Below are 23,408 nucleotides of genomic sequence, written 5' to 3' on the forward strand. Positions count from 1 at the left end.
GGCCTGGATGCAAATGAAACATTTCAAGTTATGAGCACACAATTTCTTTCGACATAGGTAAAGGTTGTTAAATAAAAACTTGAATTCCTGCCGACAACCCTGTGTGCAGAACTGTGAATACTACGTGCTTATGGACCATGGACAATAAAAGATATACGGTAAAACGATTGTGCATGAATATAAATGCGTGGAGACATACACACCATACACTACAAATTTAATGAAAAACAACCAGGCTTTCTCTACGAAATGTAATTGTCAAAGCACAGCCTTTGGTTTTCCTCATAATGATAATTAGCCAAAACAGAATAACAATACAAGTCAAATTATGAGTTTTTCCCTTGTAAAAACTATGTACCAGTCGATAGTGTGCGTCATGGCTCCGACGGCGGTTTCCTTCAATAAACTTGCGCTGCTGACGTATTTGACTCAAGGGTTAGCATAGGCCAATCAGCGAAATGCAAGCCTGTTCAACACTTTGCTACAGACAAAGTATCCAAAGGGCAGTGAATATATCACTCCGCGACGCAGATTTATACTGATCTTTGACAGATTCTGTATATTTGTCGAGGCCTCTTCGTAAGCTCCTAATTCAACAGCTGAGAAGCAAGTATTGGAATAAAGTAAGGTAAGATTTGACATATGAGATTTACTCTTGGCGTTAGCATATCGGACAACTACTGTGTCGGAATTTAGCTCTTGTATTGTCAATCTTAACAATTACGCTTTTACATTGCCCAGATGATTGGGATAGTGCCTATAGATACTTATTGAGACGCAACATCGACCTAACAATGTGAAACTGATTTTATCGAAAGCTAGAACCATTGCAACAAAGGTATATCTGACAGTAACAACATTAATATCATCCATAACGCAAAGTAACTGAACAGACCAGAAAGTTATTGTGTGATCATACTTATATCTAGCTAAGATGCCTTTTCTATACCCGCCCAGTCCATCACTCCATTTCCATAATGTTGTGCCCTAGTAGCAGGGAGGGCAAAAAGCACTCTATTTGGTTAATGGAGGCCCCCTCCCCCCTGAGCGCATTGTTTGCACGGTTTGAAGCTCCATGGCCCACAAGCACAAGGAGAGCCCTAGGGACGGCCAACCACCCTCACCGGCCCGGGCTCTCCTTATGCGTGCGGTCCACACATCCTGATTAGAAGTTTACACCATAACAACAGCGTTCATATAGGAATATTTGTGTGTAAATGTTGGCTGGCTTTCAGAGCATGTGTTTCTGCAAGAACGCAGTATCCAAAGTATACAATGCGCCATTGCAACAGCGTTCACACAGGAACATTTGCTTGCAAGTGTTGGCTGGACTTTCAGAGCATGTGTTCCTGTAAGAACGCAGTAGCCACGGTAAACCATGCAACGGCGTTCATACAGGAACACTTGTGTAGAAACGTTGGCTTTGATGTCAGAGAGAAAAATCTGCGGTGTCTCCATGCCAGCACCTATGGATGAACACAAAAAACTTTGTTAGGTCAGCCGCGGCAACCACTCATGCAAATGGAGGGAGGGGTAATATTCTCCTAAAGACATGTCACAAGGCCATATCCTACATAAGAGTGGCTTGAACCGGGAGGGTGGGGCACCGAGTCATGGTAGTTTATGAGCACGTTTGGTACAAAATAAAGTCTAAGAGGGATAGCCGGCAGGACTCGTTCGGAATCGCTGCTATTTTCAATCTGCAGGGCCAAAATGATGTCATCGTCCTTCATCCGGAGGGGGTGCTGAAACTGCTCAGAAAGGGCCCCATAGACAAACTCAATGGTGGAAGAGTTACAGGGTCTAGGAGGCGTGGACTGTGAAACCTATACTCATTTGCAGGGAAATGAATCAACGTAGTAAACAAAGTAGACGTCATAACGTGTTTTTCTCAGGTCATTCAGAACCCTTAAAGCAAGGAACGGCTTGTGAGCCTTTACTGTCCTGCCTTCATGGACAAGGACATCCCAATACACTATACCTTCAACAGGTTTGTAAGGCACCACCGGCCTCAAGACTATACCCTCAATCGTCTTGATAAACAAGGTTGAAGGCCTGCCCATGGTTCTTTTTTTCTTTGCTCTCTCCACGCCCTTGACGTCTTTGATGTCTGAGAGAGATAAATTTCTGTCGATCAGGGAGAGGTGTTCTCTATACAGGTGCCTATTCACATGTATTATGAAACAGGCCTAATTGCATTATGGTTCGGTAATTGTGGGGTGTATTTGATGTCCAGAAGGATGATTTGCTTGAGGGTAATCGTGCTGATATCGACCCCTTTATGTCTTCTTTTAGGACTCTACCTCAATGTGTTCTCTGTCAGTGCCAAAAAGGTCGACACGAAAGTTTTCATGAATCTTTCTGATGGCAACTCCAACATGTTCTATGTTTGTTGCTTTGAGTGAAAAGTCCGCCAGTAGCTGATCAAACCAGTTTTCACCTCGATGCAGTCAATGGGAATTGTCCCTTAACTGATGAACCTAACCCCAGTCTGTCATTTCATGCATAAGTAGTTTCATCTATTGGTTTCAACCTCATCATCGATTTCTCTGCATCATATAACAGATCGACCATACCGCTAACTGCAATACCAGGTGCCGCTGTTGATACTGCGCCTTACCTCATTGCCTGTTGTTATTATTGTTTTGTCTGGAGTCAGTTTTTGCGTGTGATCTGTGCGAGGATTTGGCAGGTACATTCGAAGATCCTGCAGCTTGAACAACTTATCGCTGTCATCATATAACAAGATGTGAGGCACATCTAGTGGAAGTTCTGGTGGCACAGTCTCAGAGGGGTACTCAGAAAGTCCTACAGCTTAGTGGGGATATTGAACGGCACAAACTTTTCTCCTATGTCATCAAGCTCGACGTTCCAGAAATATATATAAACAGTGAGAATGATAATCTTGATTAACAGTAAAAACGGGTCGTCCACTTTGACCCAAGCATCCACTTTTGGGGTTCATTGGCATACGGCTGCAGCGCTGCACACTGTACAACTCTTAATACACAGTGACAGAGGAGAAAACATCATCACCAATCGCATTGCAACTGGGCAAAAGACAAAGGACCGTGCCACCTGGAACCTAGAACATCTTTACCTAACCGAGGGCATCGCTACAAGACAAGATTGTCTTCCGAAAAATAAAGCCAACAGGCAAAGCCTACTTAGATCTGACCAAAGATTGGTCGGTCAATTTAGCACCAACAACAGCTTCGCACGCTGCTTGGTTTCAAAAAGATGATTGTGGACAAAAGGGAGAGAGAGCCACAGGAGGGCGGATTTCGTCAATGTCAAGGAGTATGTGATCCACTGCGACGTGGTCGATAGGGCCAACAATTACGCAGCAAGGCCGACCTCCACTGCAAGGCTGTGGACAGACGCCTGCACCTCTCCTGAAGATTATCTGCAAATCCACAGGACACCACAGAAATCTGCAAAAAGTGGTCTACGACATCAGCAACCCCCTCACAATGCCCCATAAGCGGGGTACCAGGCTATGGATTATAGATCAGGTTTGCCAGCTCGTCGACTTCAATGATTTCCGTTACACCTTTATCTAACGTCAATATAGCATGGCCGAAAACGATGAGTCCTAGCTGCTTTTGTTCCTTGTGGGAATATTTGGCAATATGCGATGGTCAGAGATCTGTTTTACAGCATTTTTGCATATATTATATATGGTAGAATGGTAGACACAAATGCCGAATTAACAGGACTTGGGACAGGAGTGTATGATGATACTCAGAACGAGACTTTGGAGGAAGAGATTGTTTCAGGGGAGGGGGTTGCCGGCGCCAAGGCTAATTCTGTGGTAGACAGACAGACTGACAACACAGTGGTTAGATCTGAAACAACAGGCAGTTAATACTTACGCCCGGCAAAAGGACATCAACTAAACCGGTGTTGAACTCTTGAGGCTCCATGCAAGGCTTAGGGGTAGAGATTTTTACTACAAGGGCATGAAGCTGACATACCATGGGGAAGGTCACAATGCACAGATTTAACATTGAAGAGAGAAATGGGTGGGACAGAATTTATACGAAATGCCCGGAAAGCACTATCAGAGGCCCCAATTGCACAAGACAATTAATTTATTAAGCGCAAAAGTCAACTTCGCAATCTGGAAAGAGAAGCCAGTAGACTCATCCCTGAAGACATTGGTTATGTGAGATTATTACCTGACCGAGCTCAGAGAGGATAGCAGTAGCAATGCAGAAAAGATACAGGCAATCGAGGACAGGATTGCCGAATGGAATGCTCTCAACCCCGAATATGTAGCTTACAAAGACAAGCTAACCCTTGCAAACAAACTCTTTGGGAGCTTTATGCCTATAGAAACAAAATACTAAGCCCCAGCCCCTATTGTGAACATCCTGAGTTGACGCCTGAACTTGAAGCCCAATCAGCGAAAAATTGACATCTGCATCGAAGTACTTCATGGCAAGTCTCGGAGAGTTCATAAAAGAATGGCTCCAACAAGACCTCTGAAAGAGGTTCTAAAGGATTCACATCTTGAGCTGAAAACGAAGTTGACAGAGCGGTTCAAACGGAAAGGGCTCATCATTGGAGTTGTGCAACAGGCCAAAGGACTGGTGATCTCAACAATTGCTCTTGTCCTACAAAATGCCAGTGGTCCGCAAGATGCATAAAGTGGTAGACGTGGCGATGGCATCAAAGCACATGACGCGGCAAAAGGAGCGGTCAAACAATTGGGCCAGTGGTTGAAGGGACTGGCTGCAAAAAGTGCTGCAGCTAACCCAGGATTGATTGTCAACATCGTCAGTTTCGCCCTGAAAACCGGTGGCCCTGTGGTACGTGGGCTTCGTGGTTGGATAGCTGCTCATTATGCCACTTTTATAATAAAATACAATCTTAAAGAAAAGCCATGAGAAAGAGAAAAGAGTAACGCTTTTGTTGTCAATTTCAAGAGATATTGTATAAAAAATAATCACACTAATGACTCAAATGGAAAAAAACGAGAAACAGCTACTGATATCGACAAATAAAGTAAAACATTTAGTCATTTGCCTTCATCAGAGCTCGGGAATATATATCATCGACCTCTCTGTAGTGTATAGGTGATACTGTGTATTTTTCTTTTAATATATATTGGAGGATAACTTTCTGTTCTTATCCTAGGTCAACATGAAAACAACTTTAGGATTGAGCCTTCTAACAACCTTAATTGTGGTTGTTGTTTCCGTATATGCGTAAGTTGATGGGTCTAATGACTTTATGTATCATTCGCCTGTTTGTGTGTATGGATGTCCAGATTATTCAACTATTGCACACCAAAGTCATATAATCGATAAGAAAACTAACTATGGGTCGCTCAATATTTCGATGGCAAATATGCGCGCAACATCACTTCCTCGATTGTAAATCACAATTATAGTGATTTTCATTTTTTCAATATCCCGATGTTCTTGCCGATGGCCTCAGTGAAGCAAGTGAAGTAGTTCTCGGAAGATTTTGCTAGCTTTAAATAATCATGAATAAATATTTCTTACTGTTAAGGCAAAAATGAAAATTAGTAAATATTTTTATTTCCAGATTGTAACATTTTGTTCCTTTGCAGGAATTCAAGCATCACACATGTGTGCACACGTATGGTTCAGGTAACAACTCGGGGCACCAGAACAATTTTAACCCATGATAAAAACATAGGTTCGTGTAAATATTGGAGCTGGGGCCATTGCAACAATAATCACAGGCAAGATTCCCTTTATGTACCTTACTATGCTGTAATACAGCATAGGAAGCCGCCTACGTGTCCGTCTCCCGGGGAGGGGCTGGTGTAGAGGCGTCTTGATCTCAGCATGGACTTAAAAATTGTCTCAGCACAGGTTTCTTCTTGCTATTGTTTATTTTATTTTAATACGTTTGACTACGATAGGTATTGCAAATAAAGATTTACACTGCCAACCTTTGGTGTCTTGGTCTTATGTTAGCACTGGTCTTGCAAATCTATTTCCTTCTCTGTGTCCTTTGACAATCTTACGCGAAGTTTTGTCACTTTGTTGCGTCTATTACCCGATGCGTTTGATTGCAAGGTGTAGCTTCTGTTATACATTGCTGGTGCGTTCATTGTTGACTTTGTCAAAATTATTCAGGTGATAATCTAGTGACAGAGTCAACAGATTAGTAATTTGCCCTTGCTTGCTTTGGCGCATTAGGCAATCAAACGTGTTAGATAATAGACGCACACAGTGACAAAACTTTGCGTAAGATTGTCAAAGAACACAGAGAAGAAAAAGAATTCCGAAACCAGAGCTAACATTAGACCAAGACACCGAAGTTTGGCAGTATAAATCTCTATTGGCAACACATATCGTAGTCAAATACAATAGCAAGAAGAAACCTGTGTGGAGACAATTTTTACGTCCATGCTGACCAAGACACCTCTACCCTGTCCCCACCCCGGGGACGGTCATGTTGGCACCCCCCTATGCTTACAGCTAAATTAACGGATCATACGTGTAATACAGTAATTATTCCAGCTGACTACACCATTTTTCCGATTCAAAATAGAATATGGCTTGAAGATTCTTACTTTTTTGGACCTTTTCATGATTCAAAGATTGCCGGGACTCAGTTTTGTAATCAAAAGAGATTTCATCAGTATATCTGTTGGTGATATTTTAAAAAGAGCCTTCTTTTCTCATTCTTTATCTAAAACGTGTTGCAATACAATGCCATAACCATCAAGACAAAGTAATCGTACAATATCATGTTATCGTTTGCTAATGAATCTGGCATACAGGTGTGAACAATACTGTTTCATATCGAATATACTGCGAACGCTGCGAAATGATGCTTGTAGCAACTTAATTATAGTGAAGAAGAAATCGTTAATCAATAAATAGAATATTCGACACAACGCTGAAAGCAGAATAAATGTATATTTTTATCGTAACATAATTTAAAATTATGAAAAGACACTAATAGTCCAGTCAATCTAAGCCAAAAAAGGGGTCAACCTAGAACTAATTTCGATAGACTATATCTTCACTCTGCATTTTTGGATGGTCCTAGAAATAACTTATTCCAACTTTTCCGCACACAGAAACTGGCCTGCTTGGTTTTATAACACATGCACTAAGATACTATTGTTCTGGAATGTTAGATCAGCCCAATGTTTTGACACCTTTGACAAAGCGCGTATGTGATTGGATAAAGTGGCTGTTCTGAGCATTTGTAGTTACCCCTTGGCCTATGTACAGGTCAGACATGCTGTTGCCTATAGTAGTTTTAAACTACAAAAAGCTGTTACACTACTGCAAAGTTTCGTTTGAGAGGCCATGCCGAGTTCCTTCACAGTGAACTCTAACATAGGGGGATTATCAGTTCTACAAGACAGCAAACGATACAGAAATTGTGTGACATACAGTAGAACTGAACATTCATCTACATTGAAACGTTGAATATATGTACAGTATAGCAGTCGAAAATCCGAACTTCGGTCATATGTCTTCACCGTGACGTGACGCAACAAACATGCAACAATGACTAAATCGCCACGCTAATACCGGATGTTTCGCGACGAGAATATAGAGAAGCCGTCGGGGATGTGGCCCGGGGGGTGCTAGAACTGCACAAATCGACATCAAATTGTTCAAGTTGGTGACGGTCATATCAGTTCACTAAAGATAAAAATACAATCAAATTTGCAACACACGTGGTTGGGCCGAAAAAAGAAACTAAATTCCATGGTGTCCCACCAATCCACATAGTTGATCCATGGAGTAAAAAACTATGATGTCCCCTACATCACGGACAAGGTCTGTGCCTACATGGATTGTTAATACTAGCGGAAATGATTCAGGGTCAGTTTGTGTTCTCTAAAAAGTTACCACAAGCTTTAACAAGTGCTAATTGTATGCATTCAATCCCTCTCTATAGAGAAGAAAATTATGTTTTTTCTGATGCACCATAAGTACGATTCTGTGTGGACCTTTGTGTACATGTTCCTCTCACTATGTCACCCTCCATCAGGATAGAGGGAAACACTTTGGACGAACACAAATCACCATACACAGACTTAGGTGGCTGCAAAGTTTGCAAGGACCAAAGACCACATGTACAATAAAAGAAGGGCCTCGGCTACTTCTTTGGCGTCTACACACGCGCTACTCCGCTCTGCGTGGCAGGCTATAATACGGCTACGGCGTAGTCATAGCCGAGCACTCTTGACTCATACCGGCCGTAGGGCTAATAGCTGACCATCGTGCATGCGCATCGGTTGATACCGTGACAGAAAATTACTTTAATAGTAACCTCCGTGGCTTTATTTTAGGTCACGCGTACGTCAGTCCAAGGAGGTTAAAAGTTCTCTTCTACCTCCATGGTTAGTCATGGAGCCAGGAGCGGAGCTAGTACCTCCATGCTATACGGCAAGCATTGTGGAATATCTTGGTCATTGCATGCTCACTGTGTTTCGAATGTCATTACAAACGGCTTTGCTAGGTCTGCATAGTTTCCCCGTTTGATGAACGTTAGTGTTGTAATTGTAGGGAAATTAGTGGAACCAAAATTTGTCTTGCTTTATTCGGAATCGCAACTGTCTTACAAAGAGCATGGAGCTAGCTCCATGCAAAGAGTAATCTTAATTCGCTGCCCGATGTGGGGGTTGTCAACCTGATGTAATAGCCATTCCCCAGATTTCAATCGATAAAGTGTGTGCGTAAACAAGAAAAGTAAACTCATGAATTTTAATAGACGTGGTGGGAATGGCCGATTTGGCCCAAATAGGCCATACCCATCACGTCTAAATCTGTGTGGGGAAAAGCTGTCATGACATACTACAAGCATAATAAAATCTAAGAGAAATTAAGGAAGTGCCTAATTTGCATAAATGTAAAGGGGTTTTACGGATAGAAAATGAACCAGCGTATATTAATTAAGCTTCATTCAATTTAGCTGTAACTTATCTCAGATGATATGATGCTTTGCCTACACAAAACATACATTCATTAACCAAATCGCTAATTTGCGTAGTACAAAAGTGGAAGGTTTCTACTTGAAATATGTCGCTAAACATGATATTTTTACGCATGTTTTAGCTTATTTGCCTTACTTTTGGTAGGCAATGTTGATAAAAATATTTGTCACCATAGAAATATTTCCTCATTTGCATAAATCCAATATTGCCACCACAAACTTCACTTTCCTTTGTATTTCCCTGTCAATAACTATTAATAAGCTACTACTGAGAGCAATCGAATAATGTTTTCACTGAGGTCCTAGAATGACATACTGAAAGTCTAGAACAATCTAGAATTAAAGGGGTGCCTAATTTGCATAAATGTAAAAGGGGTTTAGGTTCAAAATTATCGCTGATAGAATGTTTCTATGATATTTTATGCAGGCTTTCGGCATATTTATCTTGTTTAGGTCTAGGTATTGTTGGTGAAACTATTTTGTCGTCACATAAATATTTTTAATTTGCATAAATTCAATACGGCCGCTGCAACACTTCACTTTTGTTGTTTTCTTTTCCTAATTAATAACTTTTTAAGCTACAACTGAGAGCAATTGAATAATTTTTCACTGTGTATTTACCAGGGTCCCAGAATGACGTAATAAAGTCTAGTACAATCTAAGAGGTATATCAGTCGTCATTTGCATAAATTAAATATAGCTGCCACTGTGTTTATATAAAATAAATCTATTTAATCTACAAAAAAAAATTTATGTTTTCATTGCGTATTTCGGAACGGTCCCAGAGTAACAAACAAATGTTAATAAATTCTAAGAGTAAGGGGTGAGACACTGCCCAATTTGCATAAAGGTAAGTAGGTTGTAAATGTTAGAGGAACAAAATCTTCGCAGTTAAAAGATTTCTTAAAAATTTACTGAGCAAATTAACATTTTATTCAAGCGATTTAGTTATTGAATTTATTTTTGTGTAGGCAAAGCATCATATCATCTGAGATAACAGTTACAGCTAAATTGAAAGAAGCTTAATTAACACACGCTGATTCATTTACAACCATTAAATGTCTAACTTTTTTCCTCATCGGGTCAAAGGTAAAAGTCGTCGAGTCTTTGCCTGCCCGACTTTCTGATTGATAAACATGGCCTCTTCACAGAAATTGGCGATGTATGTCAAAAATTCAGCATATTATATCCGTAGCTCATTGCAAGTTCACTAGTTTTAAGCATGTAGCTTTCCAATCTTTGCAACTTGAAGACTCTGCCAAACTAAACGTTTCTTGCGTTTGTATGAAGCATCTTCGGCCGCGGTAACCAGATTTGGTACAGTATGCGAGAAAACATACTATTTTAAATTGCGAGAATTTTTGTTTTCTCGCAATAAACCAGCGAGACCTGTGTTTTCTCGTTCTGCATCTACGAGATATTGCATTCTTGCAATTAATCTCCTACGTAATTTTTTGCTCTGTGATCGCAGGAATTCTATTTCTCGCAGATGAAGAGCTTTAAAACATATTTATTACTGGCTGCTTGCGAGAAAACAAAATTCTCGCACACTTCTCGCTAAAAACCGAGAATGTTTTTATTTCTTACAGTACTTATTTCTCGCAAATTTCTGTATTGGTGAAGCGTCAGAAGAGCGTCAGAAGCGTTTCATTTTCATTTCCGAGGTTTCTTTTTAATACGTCTTCGGAGTTAAAATCTGTTTGAATTTACTTTTGAATTATCAAACAGAACAATGACTCGCATTGGCTACCAAACAGCGTACAGAACGGTGTTTGAGGAATACTGTTGCGATGGATGGACCAACCTGCAGAATGGTACATGCACAACACGTGAGTCTAGATAGGCATGCCGGAAAATGCCGAGAGAGTTTGACCGGTTAAGAAGGGCTTGACTACGCAGTTTCTGCGTAGTGAAGCTTCATTACGTATTCATGGTGACCCCTGGCCAGCTGTCAATAACTTTGGGGGCTTTTGTCTTTTGGCCTGCTTTGCATATGCGTCGTTGGACACGACCTGCCAATCACCCAGGTAGTCAATTAAACTATTAGTTGACTGTTTACCGACCCAATTAACACTATCCAGCAGTATCAGTCATCAGCCGGGTGGGCACAATGTAGGAACGCGTGTATTTCTATGTGTACGTTTCACTTGTGGTGTTGTTTGTACCATGGAGGTAGGAATGTTTGTACCATCGTGCGTTTGAAGTAAGCTTACTTGTTTCACCTACAGCATTACCTTCAAGGTGACAGGCTAACTATTAATGTTCAGTATCATTGCACCGAGTTCTGCCCACGGTGAAAACCACCTGTTTTGCCACGGTCCCTCTGTGGAGGGACCGTGGTTTTGCCTACTAATTACTGCCCGTCCTGAATGTAGCCTATCTATAGCTACAGTAATCAGTCAATATATAATACCCCGCGCCTTATAATTTTTATATAAACCACAGTCTCTCTATCCACGAGGGACTGTGTATAAACTTATAAAATCATAGTCCGTGCCGTAAAATTGTTGACTTTCGATGCGATATAGAGGTTGATCGTTGAATCGCACCGGCGCATCCATATTTACTTGCCCCATAAGCTTACTACTCTGTAAAGGGTGGGTAGATGGAATTCCTGGGCCAAAATGAACACCGGGGCGAAACTTTTGTGAACCCATGTGAAAACATAAATCATTTATCAGTTTTGATATATACTCCTAAATTGTAAGTTTGATCATGGAGGTACCTCCATGGTTTGATCAAAATCGAGACCACATTCAAGGGCTATGCAGACTGTCCATGTACGCACACACAGTGACAAGAAGGCGGCAAACACCTACTTACCAAGCACATCGAATCGGCGAAAAGAAGCATAAAAAAGCTATAGGCTCATCGCCAAAACAAACGCGCCAAGCGCTAACAAAAACCCATACCAAGCGGCCCTTTTCAGGGCCACCAAACACTCCAAAAAGAGAACTACCCAAAAAAACCATAAAATGACATAGAACACACAAACACTTAAAAGAAATAACAAAAATCGTACACATAAAAATAACGTGACAGAAAAAATGGCCGTGGAAATAAATCAGCTATTTCCAAAGAAAAGCCGACAACAACATGAAATTCAACAACAACCTATCATCGCTCAAACTATGAAACTCCGAAAAATAGTACTAGGCAAAGGCCTTAAAATTAATTCGGACGCCAACAAAACCAAACAGAATAAAACCACCTCAGGATTTCAACAAATAAAGTCGTAAAATGTGACTACGCTACATCGTGAGACACAAACAATCGCAACAACACAAATTCAAAGAAAAGTCAAATTGGGCTCCACAAACAACAAACACCAAAAACTTGAAAGCTAAGATCTGAAGCTGCTAAACTCGCACTTCTAGAGATACCCTTTCAAACAAGGAAACAAAACATGTCGCGTGCTAAAAGAATCGCGATAAACCAGCTTGCAAACAATAGACAAATTTCGGGAAAAAAAACCCTCGACAAGGGTCGGGTTTTCGTCATTGTCAACACAAACGATTACGTACTCGAATGCGAAAGGCAATACGCAACACTCAGTATTATACACAACAAGCCAGAACAAACAGTAAACAAAGTAAACGAACTATGAATCAAAATGTACGAGAACAAGCACATCAACCAGGATACTTGTGAGTATCTTGATCCAATAAACATAAAATCCGTACCCCCAGTGGTACTTATTGCCTAAAAATTCACAAACCTCCGCAAAAATCTAAAAGACACACCAGTCAAAACAAAATTTACCGAAGTAAAGAAACATAGAACAAACAAACCGAACCACCAAACGGACTCACAACGTGACCAAAAATTAATATACTGCCTCGCTAATCGAAAAGCAAGACCACTAAATTTTCACAAACACAAACTAAGGAAAGAATCTACACCGCGACTGATGAGAAACCACAACCGGGTTTCGAAACGCAAGCGTCAAAGGGCGACTCTATCAACTTTTGTAACAACATAGGTCCGGCTGCGTCTCGCCATAAGCTTTCCCCACACAAACAAAACATTACCGTACACACTAATCCAAACTTCTCTACAAATATCCAAAGCGAAACAAACATTTTTATGCAATCGGATAAGAATGTAGGAACACATTTTTCGAAACGAATCAAACACAAACTCGACACAAAAACATTTAGGATAGTTAGATGGGGAGCCTCTTTCACATTTTTTACATCTCGCTATACTGTCTATGATTCTAAAAATAAAGTCATCTGCCACTTTTTCTTTATACGCGGTTTGGCAAAACTCATCTCTTCAATCGAAAGTCGGGCGATTTCATGGTTCTTTGGGTACGTCGAGCTTAAGGAATGTGGTTATATTCGCGATGTTTTATTCGAAATTATTTATTTCTTCTAGGGCAAATGCACGTAATTCATGCTGTTGGAAATACTGGCCGCTCATAAACAAGACAATAAACTCGATATCTGTGCATCTTTACTTTTATTGTCAAAGTACCATCGACACCCAAAAAAACCCAAATGGTTCAGTCCACGCGTGGGTTCAGTCAGGTATTTGCAATGCAAGTCACCTAGGCGACGGTAATCCGCACCACTTATCACCATCGGGAAGGTACTCCTCCCCCTATACCCTGGCGATCCCACCCTCAAGGCACTGCGTCATTCGACCAAGCATTGTTATTGTAATTTCCTGCATAAATTAACAGCGAGGTCAACCGTCAACTCTCTCGGCATTTTCTCTCCTGGGATAGACATGCATGTCGATCACATGCGGAAAAAACACCATCTGTTCTGAATAATAAATAGTGATAGCAATTATTTTACGGAAGTATTACTTTGAGAAAACAAATGTGAATGCAGTAGACACAAAATACTTGAAAGATCAAGTGATAGACGACAGAGAGGGGGCAGATGGATAGATATACGCACGCACGCTAACATACATGCATGCATTCATGCATGCATACGTACGTACGCACATACATACATGCATGCATGCATGCATACATACATACATACATACATACATACATACATACATACATACATACATACATACATACATAGGCATATTTTATGAGGACTCAATCTAACCTCCCTTACTTTTGAAAATAACAGCAATCTGCAGTGAACGATGCGAAAATGGTGGCAGATGTATTATCCCGAACCTTTGTGAATGCACCCCGAATTTCTCCGGACCTACTTGTGACATCGGTGAGCAATGCCCTTCTTTATTTCTATACGCAATATAAATTTGCAGTTCTCTGAACAATTTTGAATGCCCTGAGACTTACGTTAAGTCTTATAATGTTACCATTGTAATTGCGATATTAACAGTGACATCCGTGATAACCTAGAACCTGGCTTTCTCTCAGGATCAAAATATGTCATTTTCTGAAATTCGATAGTACTCACACTTCATCGGTAAGGCAATTGTTCTTGAAAATAGTAAGTCGGCGTTTACCACCTCTAAACTATTAAATCAAATCAAATCGTGCAGCGGCATGAACTGGGTCTTATATTGCGCGCTGTTCATTGGGCAATGTGGGGCTTGTATGGTCGCTCTTATCCCTTGTTTTCTTTACAATAAAGATTGATACCTTAAAATTTTAAAACTATCAATTGCTATCTTGTATCGTTTCAATGTAAAGATATCGCTCTGAAGCCGACAATATTAAAGCTGTCAAACTTACACTATCTTTTAGAATGAAATTAAATGACTACCTCATATGGCGCTTAATCAGGGCCAAAATTGGCACCTAACATAGTCTGGTTCCTTGACCCATTTCTGCCGCTTGCTGAGCTGCGTGCTAACGAAAATAGGGTCAGGTATGGGCTATTTTAAGCATGGCTTTATCACTGGTCAATACTGCGAGTGCATTGATTGCGTTGAATTTATTTCCAACTTGAAGCTACCATCGAATTTAGATTTCGTGTGCCCATGGAGTCATTTTACTTCCTTGTAAGTTCCCGAACTAAGCATCCAATATTGACGTTGAATGAAAACCGAGAAATCATTTATTTTTGAGTCATTGCCGCACACGCAAAAGGTCACCATAGTCAGCAGGTCACGTCTGAGATAAAAATAATAGACAATAATCTTCATTTCACGACTAAATACCATCATAGAAGAACAGAGTCAGAGAGTTAGAGTGAAGCCATGCAAACAACTTCAACGTAAGAAGTTTCGTCATCTAATTTCCGAGCTTGCCACTGTACAGATGTGCTGATCACGTGATCTTGTCAGCTGACTGGGCTCATTAATAAGCATTCAAAATCCTGACTGAAACATTAGCCCATACCTGACCGTATTTTCGTTAGCAACGCAGCAAGCTTTAGAAATGGGGGGGAACCAGATTATGTTAGGTGCTAACTTTGGCCCTCATTATGCGCCATAAGAGGTAGTCATTAATAACATTGATATCAACTTTTTGCAGCTTTTTTGTAATAGACATGGAAATATTTGTCTAACACATCCACGATGAAATCTATACCGTGTTTATGAAAACAAAGTAACAGGTCCTAGTAACGCTAGCACGCCTTTTCAATAAAGAAGATTTCATAATAATTGCTATATTGTCTGTGTGTTTTGTAAGAAAACGTCAGTTGTTGCGTTTATTTTGCTGGGCGGCACATCAGAGTCCACGCTGACTTATTATCGCTGTAATGGTTTTTACATGACTAGAAGTTACCTAAAATGCCATAAAATGACACCATTTTAATGGTTTCTACAAAAAGAGAAGTTGCATCGCTCCATTTCGTGTCACAAGCTATCCCTTTTTCCTGTGTCGTTGAAAAGCTGATTTTGAAATTTCATATACTGTTTTAAGCTAATTGCTGTTTTACTGTGCCATACTCTTTTGTCTTTACATAAAATTATATCACCGTTTTGTCAATACAGAGAATGTTGTGACGTTATTCCCCAGACTATTACTGATAATGTATCCAAATGTCTCGTAATGTAGCCTCAGATGTTTTATAAAATTCCTGGCATTGCCAAAACTATAAAACAATAATGTACCCCTCCCGGACGTTATGGACTTGCACACCATAATGTATTTGGTTTCTTTTGTACATTATTTTGTACAAAGTTTTACATAGTCCCTTATAGTCCTGCGGGACATTATTCCGGAATTATTAATAATTGTTAGGAACCAATATTATTATTACTTCTATATGTGTACTGGCATTAAAATCGGGACGGAAAGGGTCACGAATTCAGAAGAAGGCCCTATTTGGGGAGAGAGCTACCATTTTCCAAGTACCGAGTTTTTGAATCGCACCACCCAAACCCCTCTTACAGTTTTAAAACTGTCCCGGCCCTTTGTTACCCATGAAGCATGTCCGTGAAGCCATCTCGACGTGACAAACATGTCTCGATTAGAATTTTCGAAATTGTGTTTATCAATTCGACCTGTAAAATTATTAAATAGGAGTCTCTTTTCATTCCACGGACACATCTCTGAGAATTTTAGAAATTGTCCTTTATGAATTCGATCTTTAAAATTACATGGTTGGAGTTTTTGTAAATTCGACGATTTGAAATATTAATATTTTTGTGGTCGAGTCATTATGCGGATTGTCACGGCCTAAAGAACGTTTTGATAATGGGCCGCCACAAGACAGAATCCTCTCTTCAAGCATGCGCCACATTATCTTTTGCAAGGAAACTAACGACAGATAGCCGAACGAGTTGCCTCGAGTAACAGTTCAAGTCTCGTCGCCTGGCTGCATTGCCTACAACGCGTTGTTCCGTCGTGTTGCTCAACGAGTTGCCTCGTGTATCTCGGCCTTAAGAGTTTCAAGAAAACTCTTGTAATCGCGTTTCGCAATGGTTCGTTCGCGCACAGATTGTTTCCAATCTGAACAGCATAATTCAAGGACTGCAAAACGATTTCAAAAATAGTGGAGTTGGCGACTTAGCAATAGTAATAAGATGCAAGTATATGGTGCTTTTGTAGTCTGTCTCAAATCATAAGTGCCTTTCGATCGAATGCAGCAGTGGACCTATTTCGAAAATGACTTTCCCCAACCTCAAACGCGTTCAACTCAAAAATGAGTTTCAAGCAAGGCGAAAGCAATTGTAGTTCAAATCAGCTGAGCTTCAAATTAAAGGGAATCCAGGGAGTCCAATCAAAATGAGTCGCGGCTCAAAGCAAATGCATTTCATGCTCAAAGTGGAATGTCCTCCTCGAGAGTTGCAAGTAAGCGCAGCTCAAAGCAGATGCATTTCACCAGAGTTGCATTTAGGTTCGCTCAGAGCGAATGCATTTCACTCAGAATGTTAGTTGCCCTTATTATACGACATATATATCGTCTCTTTTAATTCTGTAACCTCGTGTGTTCTGATACACGTATTTATACTGCGGCGATAACCCGTCGGCTACATTTTTAGATTTTGCTAGAGAATCAGTACAAGGAAGAATAAGAAAACGCTGTATTGACATCCTATTTATTTTACATAGACGTGAATGAGTGCCTGACCAACAATGGCGGATGTGACCATTCCTGCATCAATAATCATGGCAGCTATAGCTGCGTGTGTCAGGTTGGGTTTATTTTGGCCATCGATGCCCACAACTGTGAAGGTAAGCTTCATCCTCCATTTAAAAGTAAAGTCATAAAAACTCCAAGAGTTATATTGAAGATATATCAATTCTCCTAATAAAACATAGTCACGTGATATTTCACGTGTCTTTTTGCGAACGCTATTTGCAACAGCTTTATTGTTAACACTGCAAGAGGCACTCCCACTTGGTAACATTTTTAAAACACATTTTTTTAATGCCAACTGTCGATATTTGACGTGGAGACTGCGCGCGGATCGCGAGATATCGATAAAAACATGTCCTCAAAAAAGTAAAAGTTTGAATTCCGGTGGCCCACCTGAATTCAGCTTCCGAACATCGAACGTTCGGCACTGGGGCCATTGTCAACTAAGCTATGGAGTACGAGTCTAGCACCACTTGCGTCTGTGATCAACCATGCCCGGTGGGAGAAAGCTGAGTCTTACTGACTTGACGAATAAACGAAAAACAATTTTTGCTGATTCCACCAGAATTCGCATAGGTGACTAGCACAGTTACGTGCGGTTGATACATAGCGGCCGCCGCGTGGTATGCATAGACGCATACCACGCGGCGGACGCTATGCATCGAACCACGCGTAACCGTGTGGCAGACGACAAAATGTAGTCATCAGAGGCGGTTAATATTTTACACGTAAAACTGATATATATGTGGTATTGGTTAAAAATATAATACAGCTGATTGAGAATAATGAAAACGACAAAACTAAGGAGAACTTTTTAAAAACTTACCTGAGGTAAAGGCATAATGCTGTATATTAAGTCTTCGCAGTGGGGGTAAATAAATTGCGTCTTTCGAACTTATTATGGACTCCCTAGAATATCGTCAATCAGCACAACAACAAACCTTCGGGGGATTTCGGGTCATAATCAGAAACGATCGTAAAACTTCGGGATGTGAAAAATACGCTCGGGAAATGACATGTTTTTATCGATATCTCGCGATCCGCGCGCAGTTGCCACGTGAAATATCGACCGTTGGCATTAAAAACATGTGTTTTAAAAATGTTACCAAGTGGGAGTGCCACTTTAAGGTATGATGCGCTTTGAAACAGAAAAAAAATAAACTTTTACTAATATTTGCTCAAGGAAACTTGAAAGTATTATCTCTTTAACCAATAAAGAAACTCAGGTGCCATGGTACACCTTATTTGAAAGTAATTCAATAGTCACGGTTGTTCGTTCAAATTCAGATGGCAGCTAGCCCTGTTGTCAACTCCACAAAATACAACGTGGACATATTGTACTGTATTGCATGTACTTAAATTCTTGATTGTTAAACGATAAATTCGATGTAAAGATAGTTTCGTGCAGATTTGTACGCAAATGCTGTTAATATTTTCATTTTTCCACGGTGCGAGGAAAAATAAAACTGACTGGCCTAAAACTTCTATCTTATTTCCCCGGTATTTGTCCACAGTACAGAATCATTGTGAGAGCATGACTTGCCAACAACACTGTATGAATATACTTAGAAGAGGCATCTGCTATTGTGACCTGGGATATTATCTTAATGACGATGGGGTGTCCTGTAATGGTAAGACTATTATTTTCGGAAGTTTCAACAATACTGCCCATAATGACAAAGGCTAATTTGTAAAAATTGTATCTTGCGTACGTACGAAATCACTGAAATGATCTGATGCATCTTGTAAACAGCGAAATGAATTGTGTTTTCCTTCTACGTATTGTTATGCATTCATGTAGCGTTTTACATGTAATTTCAGGTCAAACTCTTTCAATTCATATGTTGCATAAGTCAAATCAATCAAATATTGCTACTTTGTCCACTTTGTTCCATGACAATATTGCAGATGTTAATGAATGCGGCAACGGAGGATGCGACCAGTCATGTGAAAACACAATCGGTAGTTACGTATGTGGATGTACAGTCGGGTATGTTATTGATCTCAATGGGCACACTTGCAACGGTAAGATATCTATCACGTAATAAGGTTATAATAATAAGTAATAAGGTTACAATAGCATTGAATATATATATATATATATATATATATATATATATATATATATATATATATATGTGTGTGTGTGTGTGTGTGTGTGTGTGGTGTGGTGTGAGTGTGTGGGGGGGTGGAAAGAAGTTTAATTTAAATCATTTACAGTCCAAAACGGCGACATTGTATGTTATTTCACGGACATTCATATCGGATCTTCACTATCCCAACCGCTGATAAATCAGTGTGGATGTTTTATAAAAGCTTAATTTACTTTGATATCCATCCGCAGATGTCAATGAGTGTAACGACAATAATGGAGGTTGCAACAACATCTGTGTTAACACCGAGGGTAGCTATCACTGCGCCTGTCAAGAATCCTTTACACTTGGAGAGGATGGGAAGACCTGCCAAAACTAGGCGTTGTCGCAGAACGTATCGTAACGGTAGCATGGAGTGTTCGGAAAAGTAAGCACGGTCAATGAGAAAGCGGGTTGTGCCACTCATACTTTATTGTAAAACATCGCCCTTGTTAGGTAGTAATTGTCAACGTGGTTCAAATAACAAGGTGCTTAATATATTGCTTTCTGAGGAAATTCGAATAGTGCGAGGTACAAATGACGAGTCATATGTATATTTCATTTGTACAAGTGTTGGTAAATTTAGAGTTTGAACATTGGGGCACAACACTATGTGTACACATATATATATATAATCCCATGGTATTTTCTCTGTTTGACGTCATCGTATACGAGAGTTTTTTGCGAATCCGTACAACTTCGAGCGAGAAGTTCTGCGGCTCTGCGAAAAACACTCGTATACGATGACGTCAAACAGAGAAAAATACCATGGGATTATATATATATATATTTATGACATGAGCAGTCTCCTTATTTTTCTTTTGACGTAGATGGATCAAAATTATTGTAACAAATTGCATGAATTTCGTCGCGATTTGTGTTTTATTTACGCGGATTACTTTCATTTAGTGAGTAAAGCGGCCTGTCACCCAGGAGATACTTTTTTCATGAATCCCATCGAGTTGAAATTTTGATGAACCGAATGGTATCTCCACCAATCAGACATACGGGTTCGGTCACGTGAATGTGTCAATCATTGTCTCGCGCTGTACCGATGCCAAGGCAAGTCGGCCATCGGCTGACATAGCTTTCACCGCGCTACGGACGGATAGCCATGATAGTATTCAGAGTTATTTTAGAATATTTACAAATAGATTTATGAAGTAAATGCAACGACAAGATCGAACAGTAATTCTCATTCTTAGAGATGCCGTGGCTTTTGAAAATATCACACAAGTTTACGACCTTGGCGAGCGCGAAAGATTCCGTTTGATGACACACAAGGTACCACATTGCATGTTTGTGGCCACAACGCTGCCGTCACCGTTCTCCGCCAGTGCAGTGTCAACTCGTCAATACCGATCTCGGTCGTCAATGTTTTCGTCTTACGGACATGATGATTGCAGTGACACATCTCTCGCCCGTAGTTACATCCTAATTTTGTTACTTGACGTAAACTCTGTTCTCAGACTGAGTGTTGTCTGAGTCAATGCTCGAAATACATCGGATTCTACAGCGCTGCACCGCAGAGTTAAGACTATAGCTCGGCAGCTATACAAAGCTTAGTCTTCGCTACAAGGTTACGCTACAGGTTTGATTCCGAAGGAAATTTATCGTTGTTAGCCGAATAACTTTATGTTTTTGTCTCTAATGTCGCTTTCCCGATGATTAAACGGTGCTCATTTATTCAGTTGAACTTCTGTTAAGGTGTAGATATCGGGTTTATCGCCAACCGGGATCGCCAGGTACGACGCCCACATTGAGCCTTACGCATCCACTGGAGCCGTGACGTTACTAAGCAGCTAAAATAAAACGATCGACGGTATCCCCATTCGATTCTCGGGAATAGCCATAGTTTTAGCGACTCGAAATTTCGCTGGACATGTCTTCTATGTTTCCATGTCTGGATTTATCGGGTCACCTTTTTGTAAAAATATCATGAGAGCGCGGCATCGATCACGACAAATCGGTCTTTGTTGCGACGCGACGCGACGTGCATGTATGAACGGAACCATGCTGGAAAAAGTTCCGGCTGATGACGTACAACAGGAGTAATATGGATTTCTTATCTTTCCTGGTGTACGTCATACAGGAGGCGATACGGGCAAGTTCATGTGATAAAGTGCGACTATTCACTTTGTCATTGGACGTTCTTGTTCCCCGCCTTCAACAATCACGTATATCAATCAATTATTACTGTTTCAGCTTCCCAGCTTAGTGACCTGCGTACATGATTCTACACATAAAATAACCACTGTGATAATGATGTGATATATTGACCAGCAAATTTAAATTGCACATTTACAGTTTTCTGTAAGCCAGAGACATTAAAATTTCCTATATCTTTGATACAGTATTTTGTAAATTATGCACCATATCCTTAAGTAATGGTTTTCAATTGGACTCAGTAAGAACCGTTTTGACAAATTCGCGTCGATGTTTAGTATGTAATAAAATCCTGTTCATTCTGCTTGTCTGATCGTACGCGCAACAGGCGTGAATAGTCCAAGAAATGGTATATTATCATAATTATGAAAAATTAATGTTATTCCAGAAATCATAATTCCTACATATAGCCAGGGCGCTCTTTGGAAGACATATTTATAATGTCAGATAACTTGATTTATGCTAATAAGCCAAAGGCAATGGACAAAATTGAAACGTTAGTGGCCATATTTCCCGATGTTGTTATGAACGAAAGTTCAATAAAATTAAATTTAAGAGTTCACATTACTCTTCTGGAGTTATGGCTTCAAAAAGAGCGATGTTCAAGAAGGGCCAAACAAGGTAGGATACGTGATGATCTCATCAATCATTAGTCCTGCGGTGGAAATACGGTGAATTAAATCGTGAAAAACAACATTTTCAGAGACGTGTAGAAAGGACTGGTTGCTGTTGTCGGTCACCTCCCCAGAACATACATGTGCAACGTGACTATATCGGACACACCGTAAACGGTCAACGTAGAGTGTGATCCGTACAAGTTCAATGATTTTCCAAGTATTTCGGAGTGCAAAGGAAACTAAACAGTGGAGAAATACCAAATGGTTTTATTGAATTTTAATTTCCATTGTCAATAGTTACGACAAATATTATAAAATATATTTTTCTGGGACTATACTTGCCAAAATTGTACTTTGTCCGATTATCCCTTCATTTGTATGCCCTAAATATAAATTTGTGCTGGTCCACCGCCTGAAGCTAAGAGCAAGCTTGATACATCTATTTTATTTCTTAAAAAGATGGTGACTACAGCGTACATCGTTTTGCTTGCAAGGATTAGTGGAACTTTGTACCCTACGTTATCCTATAAGAAAGATGATCTATTGTTATCGGCATAAACGCTTCAAATAAAATGTCCTACTCTTCAATGCTCAAAAATAACTTGCCCACTGCAACATGTAACAGACAAACACAGAGACAGACACAGACAAACAGAGACTAAAGCGTCGTTCAGATTGGCCACTTTGCGTCGGTGAAGCACCGGTGCTGGGCCCGGGCCGACGTAAAATAATCAATGCAGACACACTGCGTCGGCCTAGGGCCGAAGTCACGGTTTAGTCCGGCAAGAAGGGGTTCAGGGCCGACGCGTGTGTGGACACGTTATGTCGGCCCTGGTCCCAGTTGACCAGGCCTCCGCCATGGATCGAAGTTGAACTAGTCACCCTATTCAACAAACAAACGGCGTCTGAAACTTATCGAAAGTTTTCAATCCAGTCTTTATCATCCATGTACGCTGAACTATAACTTCCAACCAACTTTTGCTCCGCAATTCAAGCGAGACTATGTCATTCGATTCACAGTGCACGTAATAAGAGACGCGTTCACTATAGGAAAAATTGCGAGACTGGAGCGAGAA

General features: G+C 40.4%; 1 protein-coding gene across 1 annotated transcript; it reads left to right on the forward strand.

The window, feature by feature from the left end:
- Positions 1-431: 431 nt before the first annotated feature.
- On the forward strand, positions 432-22,665 carry LOC139143149 (epidermal growth factor-like protein 6). Its single transcript, XM_070713286.1, has 9 exons — positions 432-628; positions 5,143-5,213; positions 5,582-5,716; positions 10,672-10,772; positions 14,043-14,138; positions 17,390-17,512; positions 18,932-19,048; positions 19,326-19,442; positions 19,762-22,665. The coding sequence occupies exons 2-9, from the start codon at positions 5,149-5,151 to the stop codon at positions 19,887-19,889; spliced, it is 882 nt and encodes a 293-aa protein (XP_070569387.1). The 5' UTR covers positions 432-628; positions 5,143-5,148; the 3' UTR covers positions 19,890-22,665.
- Positions 22,666-23,408: the final 743 nt, after the last annotated feature.

This window comes from Ptychodera flava, chromosome 11, assembly GCF_041260155.1.
Source record: "Ptychodera flava strain L36383 chromosome 11, AS_Pfla_20210202, whole genome shotgun sequence".
Classification (NCBI taxonomy): domain Eukaryota; kingdom Metazoa; phylum Hemichordata; class Enteropneusta; family Ptychoderidae; genus Ptychodera; species Ptychodera flava.